General features: G+C 39.3%; 1 protein-coding gene across 11 annotated transcripts in view; it reads left to right on the plus strand.

Annotated features, from left to right (window-relative positions):
• Positions 1 to 13,523, plus strand: part of CHCHD6 (coiled-coil-helix-coiled-coil-helix domain containing 6) — a 313,985-nt gene that overhangs the window by 138,088 nt on the left and 162,374 nt on the right. For all 11 annotated transcript variants that reach the window (XR_013485825.1, XR_013485826.1, XM_078152227.1 and 8 more), the window contains one exon: positions 6,582 to 6,665. Coding sequence is in view for 9 of the 11 variants with exons in the window: in XM_078152227.1 (XP_078008353.1) it covers positions 6,582 to 6,665 (84 nt within the window). In the remaining 2 variants the exon portion in view is untranslated. The remainder of the gene's footprint in view (positions 1 to 6,581; positions 6,666 to 13,523) is intronic.

The following is a 13,523-nucleotide window of genomic DNA, read 5'->3' on the forward strand; positions in this document are numbered from 1 at the left end:
TATAAATCCAGCTTGTTTATAGTATATAATCTTTGTCATATGTTGTTGTAGTCTCTTTGCTAATATTTTATTTAAAAATTTTGCATCAGTTTATTTCCTCATTAGTGATATTGGTCTATAGTTTTCTTTCTCTATTTTAACTCTCTCTAGTTTAGATAGCAAGACAGTGTTTGAGTCACAGAAGGATTTGATAGGACCCCTTCTTTTCCTATTTTTTCAAACAGTTTATATTTTATTGGATTTAGTTCTTTAAATGTTTGCTAGAACTAACTTGTAAATCCATCTAGTTCTGTTTGGGGGATGGAGTGGGAAGTAGTCCATTTCTAACTTATTCCATTTATTTTTCTAAGATGGCATTATTTAATTATTCTATTTCCTGTTCTGTTAATCTGGGAAGTTTATATTTTTGTAAATATTTATTTCATTTAGATTATCAGTTTTACTGCCATACCATTGAATGAAATGGTCCCTCATAATTTATTTTATTTCTCCAATCAATCTTTTGCCTTCTGGACTATCATATTCCGAACTCTCAGTTCCTTTATAATGGTGGCTGCTAAGTCATGTGTTATTCTGACTGTGGCTTAGTACTTGAATTCTTTCTATTTGCAATATTTTATTTGGCCTAGGAGCTCTGGATTTTTGCCTATAATGTTTTTGTAAGTTTTCAGTGAACTGCTGATGTACTCAGCCACTATTGGCCTGTTGGAAGGCTCTTTAGGTTCAGAGTGACTGAATTGGAGGTTCTCCTTTTGTCTGATATTCCTACCCTGGTTATTCTGCTGCAGACTTCAGGCTGGGCCTAAAGGCTGAGTCCTGCTCTGCTCCCAAGTTTAAAGCCACATAGCTACTCTTTGCTTCTGAACTTGTTCCTCTCAGTACATAGCTAAGGCCTACAATCCTTTCTGCTACTGCTATGTATACTTCCTTAGTGTACTCTGGATCTGTGCCTCTAGGCCTGGGTAGTGACAGAGCTGCCAGATGACACTCATTCCTGTACCCTGCCCTAGGCTAGGGACTCCTGAGATCTCTTCCTGCCCAGAGTCTCAGCCCTCTTTTGTTTCCTGGGTACTGCAGTGTTCTGCATAGCCCCATATTCCTGGACAGGCCTGGTCCCCAGTGTGGGCCAACATCTCGATCTGTCTTCCTAAGCCAACCTGGGCTAGAAAAATGACTCACTGTGATTTTTTTCTTCCGTTTCCTGACCAGAATTCAGTCTGGTATATTTTCTAGTTCTTTGTGGAGGAGTTGGGGTGGGGGAACTAGACTGTACTACTTTCTTCTACTCTGCCTTTGTGACTCCACTTTATTATTGTCATGGCTCTGAAATTCAGTCTTCCCTATATTAGCTGCCCAGGCAGTTGAATAAGGTGATCTTGAAGGTGCCACATTCTTTGATTCCAAATGTTGAATGAGATATTAGTGATATTATAGATAAAGTAACATTTGGCAAGTTGTATGAGGACCACTTTATGTAGGTTTCACCGTTCCCATGGTTGCCTCTTTTATATCCATCCTAATTGTCCTCAGCCTCTCCCGTTGTTCTTTTTTAATAGTATTTGCCACTGTTTTGGCATTTACCATGCAGGAGGACAACGAGGGGCAGTTGTGCAGTGGAAAAAGTGCTGAGTTTAGAGTTAAAAGTTTCTGGGCTTGAATCTTATCTCTGTCACTTACTACTTATATGAACTTGTATATGTCATTTCCTCTCTGGGCCGAAGTCTTCTCATTTGTAAAATGTGGAGGATAGATTAGATGACCTTCTAAAACCCTTTTTCACCCTAAATAGGAGGGCTTGTGTGGAGTATCAACTCTAATTACCCACAGACAGGAATAGAATAAAATCCAGAGTAAGCTGTGATATGTTTGATTTTGAACTTGAATCTCTTATTCACCCAAGACGAGTTTGAAAATACAGAGGTAGCATCATGAGAGTATGGTTTTTGATTGAAAGTAGTCTTGTAATGTGACTTTGAATAATACTGTATTGATGATGAAGACAAGGATGCCATAGTGTATTGAGCTGGATTCACAGCTTTTGACCAGTTAGTGATTTGGTTGTTTATTTTAACCTCTGGGTTGACCTTTTTATGTCTTGAACCCCTTTAACAACATAAGGACCCCTTCTCAGAATAATGTTTTAAAATATGTAAAATAAAATACATAGAATGATAAAGAAAGCCAATTATGTTAAATACATTTATCAAAATATTTAAAACAAGTTGACAAACCCCAGGTTAAGAACTCAAACATTAGGAAAGTTTCTTCTCTGTATCATGATTTCCCAATTTATAAAGAAGGGATAGCTACACTTGTTACTTTACCCAGTTCTTGAGATTTTTGTGGGGAAAGAAGTCTGAAAAGAGATTAGAGCCCTAGGATAAGGTGCTAGGCAAATACAGAGCTTAATTTGTACTATTTGGATTTCACATTGTCTGCTTTGTCTTTCTCTTGTTCATTTATTACTAGAGACACGTGTATGAGGATAGGATCTCAGTTGCCTAGGAGGCCCTTTGCTTCTGTGTTCTCCCACACCTGAAGCCTCTGTCCTTTTTGACATCACCACCACATGGTTTAGGAGGGCTTAAAATTGTAGCCAGTGACTTGGGGCTGGGAACAAAGAAGCAGGAACAAACAAAAGTCTTCCATATGAGGCCTGTTTTAATGTAGATGTCCGTAGTAATAAAAAATGGAGACTGTAGAGAAAGCCTGTAATATTTCAGCAGATGGGCTTGAAATGGATTTTCTTTTTTTTTAAATTTCTGTGAGACATCAATGACCCTTAGGAAATGTACACCAAATTCAGTAGTACCAGGGATGCCATCTGATAGGCACACAAGTTCTCTACAGTGAGTTCACGGCAGAAGCTGAAGATTACAGAGGCTGAGGCACAAGCTTCTGGCTAAGGGGATTCCTCATGGTTTTTTGTTGTTGTTGATCTTCATTGGTCACTTTGGAAGCCAGGACACTGTTCAGGGACCAGTATTTGGCTCTCTGCTTTAATTTTGTTCTCCTGAGGCTGGCAGCTGTGGATTCCATCATGGGAATTGGTGGATGATGATGCTGCAGCTCTTTATCACCATTGACCAGCTGCTACCTGAGTGACTCCTGTGCTGCCAGTAGTAGTTGCTCATTGTATAAAAGGTGCACGCTCAGTTATTTTCTACCACTTTTCTTTTTGACCTGTCCTGAATAGTGTATCCAGAAGTTGGGAGTCATTCTTGATGATTCTCTGGCACTTTTCTTCAAAGGAAATCCAAGTGCTTAACACATGCTACTTCATTTATCCTCACAATATCCAAGTGAAGTGGAAGACAGGGAATATCGTTCTTCATTTTGTAAATGGGTAACTAGGAAGGCGTAGCTGAACAATCTGAGTTTATTTGTAGAGGGAAGAGAACATAGCCTTTAATTGCTAGAACCACTGGGCAAAAGTTTTCCCAAAAGACCATCTGAGGACCCAAGGGAAGGAAAGATGAGTATTATCCACTGTGCTGGATATTTTGGGATAGATAAGGATGGGAATGATATTTTGGGATAGATAAGAATCAGAACTAGAATAATAGAGCCCTAAAAGAAATATTTGTAAGGCAGTTATTACTTGACATATAGACATGAAATGAATTGAAATCTACACATAGCATGAAGGAAAAGAAACATATGTGAGAAAGGGAGGTCTAGCTAGGGCTTTTGAGGTGAAAGCTTTTTAAATCTTTCATAATTGGTAGTATCATTTTAGAAACCATTGCACTGAGCACTACTAATGCATTATTAGCATTCTTTTTTCTTCCTTTAATTTCTTCACAATCATAATAATAATATCTTCTATGATGCTTTAAAGCTTTATAAAGTACTTTGTAGTTGTTATCCCATTTTAATTCTCACAGTAGTGTGAAGTAAGGTAATGTATTATTATCCCTATTTTACAGTTGTGGAAACTGAGGCTCAGAAAAGTTGTTACTTACTCACAGTTAATAAGTGGCTAATGAGTGACAGAACCAGCATGTGAATCCAAGTCTCATTCTATCCAAGTCCAGTGCCCTTTTCATTATAAACACTACCTTATAGGATGAAATGCCCTAAAAGCATAATTATAGACAATTCACAATATTCAGAATGATGCCAGTACCTTTTATTTGTATGACATTTTAGTTTTTTCAGAGCCCTTGTTCATATTTGCGCATGCATTCAGGTGTGTGTGTGTCTGTGTGTGTGTGAGAGAGAGAGAGAGGAGGGGGGAGAGAGAGAGAGTACACAAGTGCAGATGTGAGTAGGTTTTCCACTTACAGATAAGGAACCTGTTTTTTAAAATTAAACTTTCTCTTTTCTACACCCTTCCCCACTTAAAAAAAAAGAAAGAAAAACAAAACCTTTGTAATAAATGCATATCAAGCAAAACAAATCCCCATATTGGCAATGTCCAAAAATGTATGCCTCATTCTGCCTATTGAATCCATCACCTCTCTGTCAGGAGGTGAGTAACATTCTTCCTCATTGGTACTCTTGACTTGGCTAAAGCTTACAGGATTTAGTTGCAAAAAAAAAAGGAGGCGAGGAATTAGAACTAAGGTCTGGCCCCTACTTCCATATTTCTTTCCAATAGACTGTGGATAATTGAGACTTAACTGTACTTTCATATTAATTCCTTTGTTACTGAGGAAAGATGTGAAGTATAAGTGAATCTGTGAAAGATACAGATTTAGAATCTCCTGGTTCATCATATTGTGTATTGAAGTAAGACAAGAGTGCTTTAGAATGTGGAAGAAGAGCAGAACCTCATTTCTTCTTACAGATGTGTGAACAATATCTTTCCCTTGAGAAAATTGCAGGTGGCTCCAGAACTTTGTTCCAAGTGGTCAGAACTGCATTCTGTCATTGTAGCCTTTAGATGTTTAAGTTATCAAGGGGCCACCTAGCATCGAGAACGTCCCATTGTTCATTTTTCCTGCTAACTTACTCTTTAGCTTGAAAATCCTACCTGCCCCAACCCATCGTGAATGGAGCTTCAGAGCAATTGGGCTTTTAAATGGCATTTTCTTTCTTGACATTTGTATTGGGCCAGAAAATGACAGGTCTAGAGCCATGGGAGATATTTTGATCCTGGCTGCTTAATTGTATTGGACCAGCCTCTCCTCTGATTGCAGTAGGGATCACTAATAGTTAAGCACTCAGCCACTGAGAAGGCCTCCGTGTAGATTAGCTGTGCTTGCATTCTTGGGAAGCAGCCTCCAAGTAGTACCTTGACAGTAATGCCTATGGGAAATCCTGCCTGGCCTCCAGGATCCTGAGGATGTTACTGTTTTGATTTAGTTTTTCTGCAGCATTACATTCCAGAGATATTCCAGAAACCCTTTCAGCACTTTTTAGAGCTTCTACAACCACCAGAGGCAGCAGGTTAATAATATTCTTCCCATTCTACTGGCAATAAGTAAATAAACAAACAAATAAATAAATAAGGCAAATAAGCAGTTGGTTCAAATGCAGGTCACCTGCTACCCCCAAGGTAGTACCAATACTAGAATTCAGCTCCCAAGTTTGCATCCCATTGCCATGCTACACTGGCACTTTCCCCTATTACCAATACTTCCATTTCTTTTAAATGCCTTTCTACCAGTGCTGTATTATAGTTAGGTGTTATTATATGGTCAGTACTTTCACTGGTAAACCTCACTGCTGATTATCCAATGAAATCTGTTCACTTCATTTAGAAGATAATAGCATTGCCACACATGCACACCCACTCCTATATATATTATACGTATATTTTTTGCACAAAAACTTTTTGGCTAGTATTTCCTACCTGGTATTTTACAAGTGGATTTAGATGGATTTAGACACACAAATAGTTTGTTTTACGCACTTGAGCTTGAAAAAGGAAATGGGCTTTCTGAAGTTCTCAGAGCACAGAAGACCTTCCCTCAGTTGGGAGTGTTTAGTTATCGCAGAACTAAAGCCCTTTAGGAGGGTAAATAGTAGGGAGTATTTTATAGTAAATAAAAAGGCAAGGTATGCATGGGGAAATCCTGGGTGCTGGAACCCAGGTATAGTTGGAACAAGAAATACCTTGTCCCATAAAGCCATGGAGACAGGATGAAGAATTATGAATGAATCAGAAAAATGTGTGTACAGTTACCCGTGAGTTGTCATCTTCCAGATAATCATGCTGTTTCTCAGAACTAGAGATGATCATCTGTCAAGAATGCTGTGGCTGGGGGCAGAGGAGAGGGAAGGTGGATGGAAGAAGGGAATTCTTGCCCAGGTAAAGTGTAGGATGAACTCTGAGGTCACTTCTGTGAGGTTCTAGGATTCTGTTTCCAGTAGAGTAGGCTCAACCTTCAAGTCCCAAAGCTGAAAAGAGACATTAAAATTTTAAAGAGGGAGTTGATTAAACCAAAAGAAATTGATCATGAAGGAAGCATTTCCCTCCCATCCTTTTAGGACTGTAGACAGAAATGTGGCATTTTAAGCTTCATTCCTAGAACTTTAAACAGAAATTGCTATCCAGGTCTCATTTCCAAATGCTAGCTTCCCCTTTTTGCCATTTCTGGGTTCTAATGTGTGTTTTGCTCTTTTTCAACTAGGCCAAGGAACTGGAAGGTGTAGAAGCAGAGCTAAGACGCCGTGACATCTTCTATAAAGAGCAATTGGGTCGCATTGAAAGAAAGGTAAGGCTTGTCTTCATTTTGATTTCTGGGTCCAAGTGCTAACAGCTGACTAGTATCCACACTAATTAATGTCCCAAAGAAGCAGAAAGCATTGTTCTGACACCTGAAATCCTCAGGCCTCATCCCTTACCCTACCTATACTCTCCTGTTTCTTCAGGACCCACCTACCTGTTCCCTTCCCCCTTGCATCAAACAGCTCTACAAAGTGAACTTTTAACAGGTTGCATTCAAGAAGGTAATTGGTTTTTAATTGAACCATTTTTATTGAATGCAGTTCCACTGTCATTTAACTTTTAAAAAAAATTCTCTCACCACAGGGCGGTGCTGAGAGCCAATTTACCTTCCTCCATTTAGTTAAGAAGCTGAGTTGGAGAAAATAATAATAATAATGTTAAGTCTTGCTATACAAATACATTAAAGTTGTATTATTAATTTTCTCCTGGTAGTCAGGGAGAGCAAAAGCACACCACTGCTGTACTCTATCTGTTTCTCTTAGGACAAGTCTTTGAAATGAATGCCTTTTAAAGAGACATCAAGCCTTTTTTTAAAAACTAGAAATGATTTCTAAAAACCCATTTAGTGACTTGTTTACCATCCCTTTTTATTTAGTTCTGGATCATGATGGCTTTCCCAAAACAAATGCTTCAGAAAAAATTGGCAGGGTGTAGAAGGATCTCAATGAAGTGTTTTCACCTCCTGCCGGAGGTAACGAAGCCTTGTTTGCTGCAGAATAGTGGCTAAAAACGAACTGTCATGATTTAAATTATAAAACACCATTTGACAGTATGTTTAGTGGGTCTGATTTCCAATGGGGTTTCCCTTTCTGACTGAAACAAAGTGGAGCCCCAAAGAAACCTGGATTGAACAGCTGTGGGGATAAGAAGGAAGCTATTTCCTTGACTCTATTTTATTACCATGACTTCTCATTTTTGGTAGAGGCAGCAAATATGACCCCAAACAGGATGTTAACATAAAATACTGGGGGCTATGTTAATACATTAGCGTTACGTAGAGCTAGAGAATGTGTAGATTCTGTATTGCTTACCCATGCCATTGACCCTTTAAAAATACGTATCTTTTTTATTAAGGAGAGCTCCAGTTTGAGTTTGAATGTAGCTTATAAATGATAGGGATTGTGAGTGGAAAGCCTGGAAAAATGGGGAGGGGGGAATCCACCAGCCATAGCTCTAATTATCACAGTTGCCCATATGTTCATAAGCACAGATTTTTTTTTTTGTTATGTGTGCAATTCTTCAGTTTCCTGCTGTGCCTCTCTTGTGTTTCTCTCTCCAATTTTGGCTCCTAAAAGCATTGGGATATGTGTCTGTCTAGAGTGGGAAGGAGCTAGGCCCCCTTGCCTTTTTTTCCTATAAAAAATTGCTTTCTGATAGGATTCTGTCTCACTGGCTTTTTCTTTCCTCTTTAATGCTCACCCTTATAAAGAATGAAAAATGCTTTGTCTTGCTGAAAGGGAAAAAATGTACCAGAAGAACTTGACTTTATCATCTCCTCTTCCCCTTAGTAATCAAAAAGAGACATCCAAACTCCTTACATATGCAGATGCAGACTTTTTTTAATGAGGATTTTCCACAAGATTGTGAAAAGATATGAAGTGCTGCTCCAAAGAGGTGCAAAACCACTATCTTTTTTTCTGACTCTTAAACACTAACATTTTCCTGCTAATGAAATCAAAAAATGCCTCCAAAACATTCTGAAGAGCAGAGATTGGTGAGGAAGGTAGAGGAGATTACTGGGAACATGGGAAAGAGGGAGAAAAGAAATGCTGTAATAAGGCTTAATTGTATCAGTTTTTAAAAAAGGTTTCAGGTCTTCTCTGTGGATAAGTTTATTCCTGTAATGGCTGGAAAAATGGAAACACAACATCTGACAATCTTTTTTTTATTAGCTATTGCTTTTATGTAATTCAGCTTTCATATATGGAATACTTTCAGACCTTGACATTTTCAGTTTCCAGAGACACAACGCAGCTTTAGGACCTTCCAATCAAGCTCTTTTCTTGTAGCCTTTTTTTTTTTTAATTTGAAGAGATTGGCTCAGAGATGACTTGAAGAGAGGCTACTAAAGAGTAGCTCCTGTGCCACCTCCCTGGCCTACTTCCCTGCTTTTAAACAATAGCGGACATGAGGGGATGAGGACTGCCGAAGAGGACTTAGAGCTGGCTGGAAAGTGGGAAGCACAAAGTTCAGTCAGTCAGTCAACAAGGATTTATTAACCACCTCTTGTGTACACTGTGTTAAGTGCTAGGGACATAAGTAAGGCCAAAAGCAGTCCCAGTTCTCAAGAAGCTCATTCTAATGGAGGAGACAACTTGCAAACAACTTAGGAGAAACAAGTTATAGACAGTATAAGCCAGAGATAATCTCAGAAGGAAGGCACTTAGATTAAGCATGTTTGGGAAAAAAACTTCTTGTAGAAAGTAGGAATTCAGCTGAGACTTTAAAGAAGCCAGGGAAACCAGAAGGCAGAGTTGAGGAGGGGACAGTTCCAGGCATGGAGGACAGCCAGTGAAAATGCATAGAGCCAGGAGATAAAGATGGAATGTCTTATTCAAGGAGCAGTAAGGAGGCCAGTATCCCTAGATGGAAGAGTGAATGGGGAGCAGTAGGCCATGAAGGGCTTTAAAAGCCTAACAGAGAATTTTTTTAATTTGAAGGTAATAGGAAGTCCTAGGAGTTGCTTAAATAGAGGGGTGTCGTGTATTGTGCTTAAGGAATATCAGTTTGATAGCTGAGTGCACGATGGACCAGAGTAAGGAGAGACTTGAGGCAGGAAGGCCAACTAGCAGGCTCTAGCAGTAGTCCAGGTGTGAGGTGATGAGGGCCTGCCAGTATCAGCAGAGAGAAGGAAGTGTACAAGAGGTGTTTTGAAGGTAAAATTGTTAGGGCTTGGCAGCTGATTGGATGTGAGGGAGGTAAGAGAGAAGGATAGGAACTAGGTTTTGAGCCTGGATGACCTAGAGAATAGTGTTTTCTTTGTTGTCAACAGAGAGGTTAGGAAAGAGGTTGGGTTATTTCAGTTTACAAGTTGAAATAAAATAGCTACGAGGTATGAAGAAGTAAAGGCTCATTCAAACTTACAATAAACCAGGATCAGTTGCACAGAAACACAAGGGAAAACTTTAACTATTGCTATGAAGGAAAAATGCTTGTCACAAGCAAGACTGGAGTACTAAGGATTGAAAAAGACTATTTTTACTGGTGAAATTTGATTTTTCATTCAAGGATATACCAAACCATTGTCAGAAGAAGTCCAGGTGAACCTGTATATATAAGCTTCTTGAAAGCAGGGATTGTTTCACTCATATTTTTATCAACAATATCTAGCACAGTGTCTGGTATATAATAAGTCCTTAATAAATATTTGTTAATTGGTCCCCATCAGACTGTAAGACATCCACCCAAAAATGTTTTGGGGATTTTTTTTTATTTCTAGTGAAACTGGAAATCTTGTCTCTGTTAATTATGAATTATAATAGATTGGTATGCTTAAAAAGCAGAATTGTTCCAGAATTACAGAAATTCCCCAATGAAGATGAAATTCTGCAACATAACGATGTAAAACAACAAGAAATTTGTCTAAGAGGCATAAATAAACATTGAAGTCAACAAGCTAGGGAAAAAATAGCTATCAAGGTGTCCTCATTGAGAAAGGACTAACTGGAATGCCTCTCATAGATCTCCCTTTCCCTCTTTCCCACCTCCCTAGGAAATGATAAAAACAAAGCAGTAGGTACTGGTTTAGCCTCTTGGCCAGTTGATAATAACGCAGATGACAGCAGGAGTAGAAATTAGATAATGGAGGAGGCGACAGAATTATTTTTTCTTTAAACACTCCTTCTACAACAATAATTGTTCCATAGATGACTGATTGGGAAACTGAGACCCAGATGAGGTTGAACAATTTGTTCACTCAGCTAACTTATAACAATTAAGGCTTGAACCCAGCTCTCTTGAATGACAACTCATGGCAAGTTCTACTTAACCACACTTAAAGAATACTTCCTGCCTAAAGACTATGTCAGCCTCATTTTCCCTCTCTTCTCATTCCTTGCGGGTATTTCTTAGTCTCTGTCCTGGAAAAGATGGTCCTATTATAGCCTTTTAGCAGGAAGGTTCTGAGCTTAAGTTCCATGTGGCACAGTCCTCATGCCATTCAGGTCAGGAAGCAGGAATCTTAGAAACTGAAGAAAGCAGAGGGAAGCCAAACAGACTGCTCCCAATTCATTGGGTCAAACTCTTGTGCATTTATCACACTGTGCCTCATACTCTAATTATTTGATTACCTCCTTTATACCCAGCCTCCAAATTAGACTGTAAGCGATGTCTTTTATCATTGTAGTTCCTTTAATACCTAGGTAGCACAGTACCTTGCTTCTGAGTTCATATTAAATTGATGCTCTAATTAAATTTGAAGTATACTTGAATGTATGAGTCACATTTTAAAAATTGTTCTAGGCCTTTATGGTTTTCAGAATCATCTCACAATCATACCTAAAAACATAAGGATTTCAGTTTCATTTCACCAGAGAGGAAAAAAATAAGATTTAAAGTAAGTATGGGGAGCGGAGCCAAGATGGCAGAGTGAAAGCAGTGACTTGCTTGAGCTCTACCCCAAACCCCTCCAAACACTCATAAAAAATGGCTCTAAACAAATTCTGAAGCAGCAGAACCCACAAAAAGACAGAGTGAAACAAATTTCCAGCCCAAGACAACCTGGATGATTGATCAGAAAGGTGTATTGCGCCAGGCTGGGAGCTCAGCGCAGCGCAGTGTGGGCGTGCAGGCCTCAGCGAACCTGAAGCAAGCCTCAGAGGACTGAATCGCGGCCAGCTGTGGAGGTTTCCAAACTCCTCAACCCACTAATGTCAAACACAACTTAGAAGGTCAGTGAGAAAAGTCTGTTTCTGTTGGTGCTGAGAAAGGAAGGTGGGGTCTCAGCTCCATTCCCCAAGAGTGTGGCCCTGGTGGGGGCAGCTGCTTCCCGAGCTTCCAGCCCACAGACTGAGGGGGAATCCAGTGGCTGATCAGAGAGGGACTGCAGGGATCTCTTTGCCAGTGCTGAGTCAGGAATCTCTTGCTTTGCCTGTGTTTGGATCTGGGTCACAGTTCTGGGCAGCAGTGCTGGGGTGAGGAGGAATGCTGGCTTGGTAGAACTTGTAGTGGCTGTGGAGAGAAACCCCTACTCACTGTTACAGGACAGAAAGGAATACTTGTGGTCACAGGCCAGGAAAGGAGTAAACACCTCGCCCCTTATCATACCACCTTGGAAGAACTGAAAATTTACAGGTCCCTACAAGTATCTCTGAAAACAGCTGTACAAACCCCTGAAGCTTGGGACAGTACATTCTCCACATTGGAAGAGTTTAATACTCAAGTAATTGGCTGGATCATGAGCAAGCAGTGCAAAAAGAGTCAGACTATATTATCTTACTTTGGTGACAAAGGAGATCAAAATATACAACCAGAAGGAGACAACAAAGTCAAAGCTCCTACATCCAAAGCCTCCAAGAAAAATATGAATCAGTCCCAGGCCTTGGAAGAGCTCAAAAGGGATTTTGAGAAGCAAGTAAGGGAAGTAGAGGAAAAACTGGGAAGAGAAATGAGAGTGATGCAAGAAAATCATGAAAAACAAGTCAACAGCTTGCTAAAGGAGACCCAAAAAAATACTGAAGAAAATAACAACTTAAAAAATAGCCTAACCCAAATGGCAAAAGAGGTCCAAAAAGCCAATGGGGAGAAAAACGCCCTAAAAAGCAAAATTGGCCAAATGGAAAAGGAAGTCCAAAAGCTTACTGAAGAAAATACTTCCTTAAAAATTAGGATAGAGCAATTGGAAGCTAGTGACTTTATGAGAAATCAAGACACTGTAAAACAAATCCAAAAGAATGAAAAATTAGAAAACAATGTGAAATATCTCATTGGAAAAACAACTGACCTGGAAAATAGATCCAGGAGAGAGAATTTAAAAATTATTGGACTATCTGAAAGCCATGATCAAAAAAGAGCCTAGACATCATCTTTCAAGAAATTATCAAGGAAAACTGCCCTGATATATTAGAACCAGAGGGCAAAATAGAAATTGAAAGAATCCACAATCTCCTCCTGAAAGAGATCCCCAAAGGAAAACTCCTAGGAATATTGTAGCCAAATTCCAGAGTTCCCAGGTCAAGGAGAAAATATTACAAGCTGCCAGAAGGAAACAATTCAAGTACTGTGGAAACACAATCAGGATAACACAAGATTTAGCAGCTTCTACATTAAAGGACCGCAGGGCATGGAATATAATATTCTGGAGGGCAAAGGAGATAGGATTACAACCAAGAATCACCTACCCAGCAAAACTGAGTATAATCCTTCAGGGGAAAAAATGGTCATTCAGTGAAATAGAGGACTTTCAAGCATTCCTGATGAAAAGACCAGAGCTGAATAGAAAATTTGACTTTCAAATACAGGACTCAGTGGAACATGAAGAGGTAAACAGGAAAGAGAAATCATAAGAGACTTATTAAGATTGAACTGTTTACATTCCTGCATGGAAAGATGATATTTGTAACTCATGAGACCTTTGTCAGTATTAGGGTAGTTGAAGGAAAAAAATTGTATGTATGTATATATAGATAGATAGATAGAGGGCACAGGGTGAGTTGAAGATTAAGGGGTCATATCTGGAGAATAAAATTAAGGGATGAGAGAGGATGATACTCGGAGAAGAAAAGGAGAGGTAGAATGGGGTAAATTATCTCACAAAAAAAAAACAACAGAAAAGAAAAGGCTCTTACAGTGGAGGGGAAATGGGGAAGGTGAGAGGGAATGAGGAATCTTATTCTCATAGGATTTG

This window comes from Phascolarctos cinereus, unplaced genomic scaffold (assembly GCF_003287225.1).
Source record: "Phascolarctos cinereus isolate Bilbo 61053 unplaced genomic scaffold, phaCin_HiC Scaffold_4;HRSCAF=312, whole genome shotgun sequence".
Classification (NCBI taxonomy): domain Eukaryota; kingdom Metazoa; phylum Chordata; class Mammalia; order Diprotodontia; family Phascolarctidae; genus Phascolarctos; species Phascolarctos cinereus.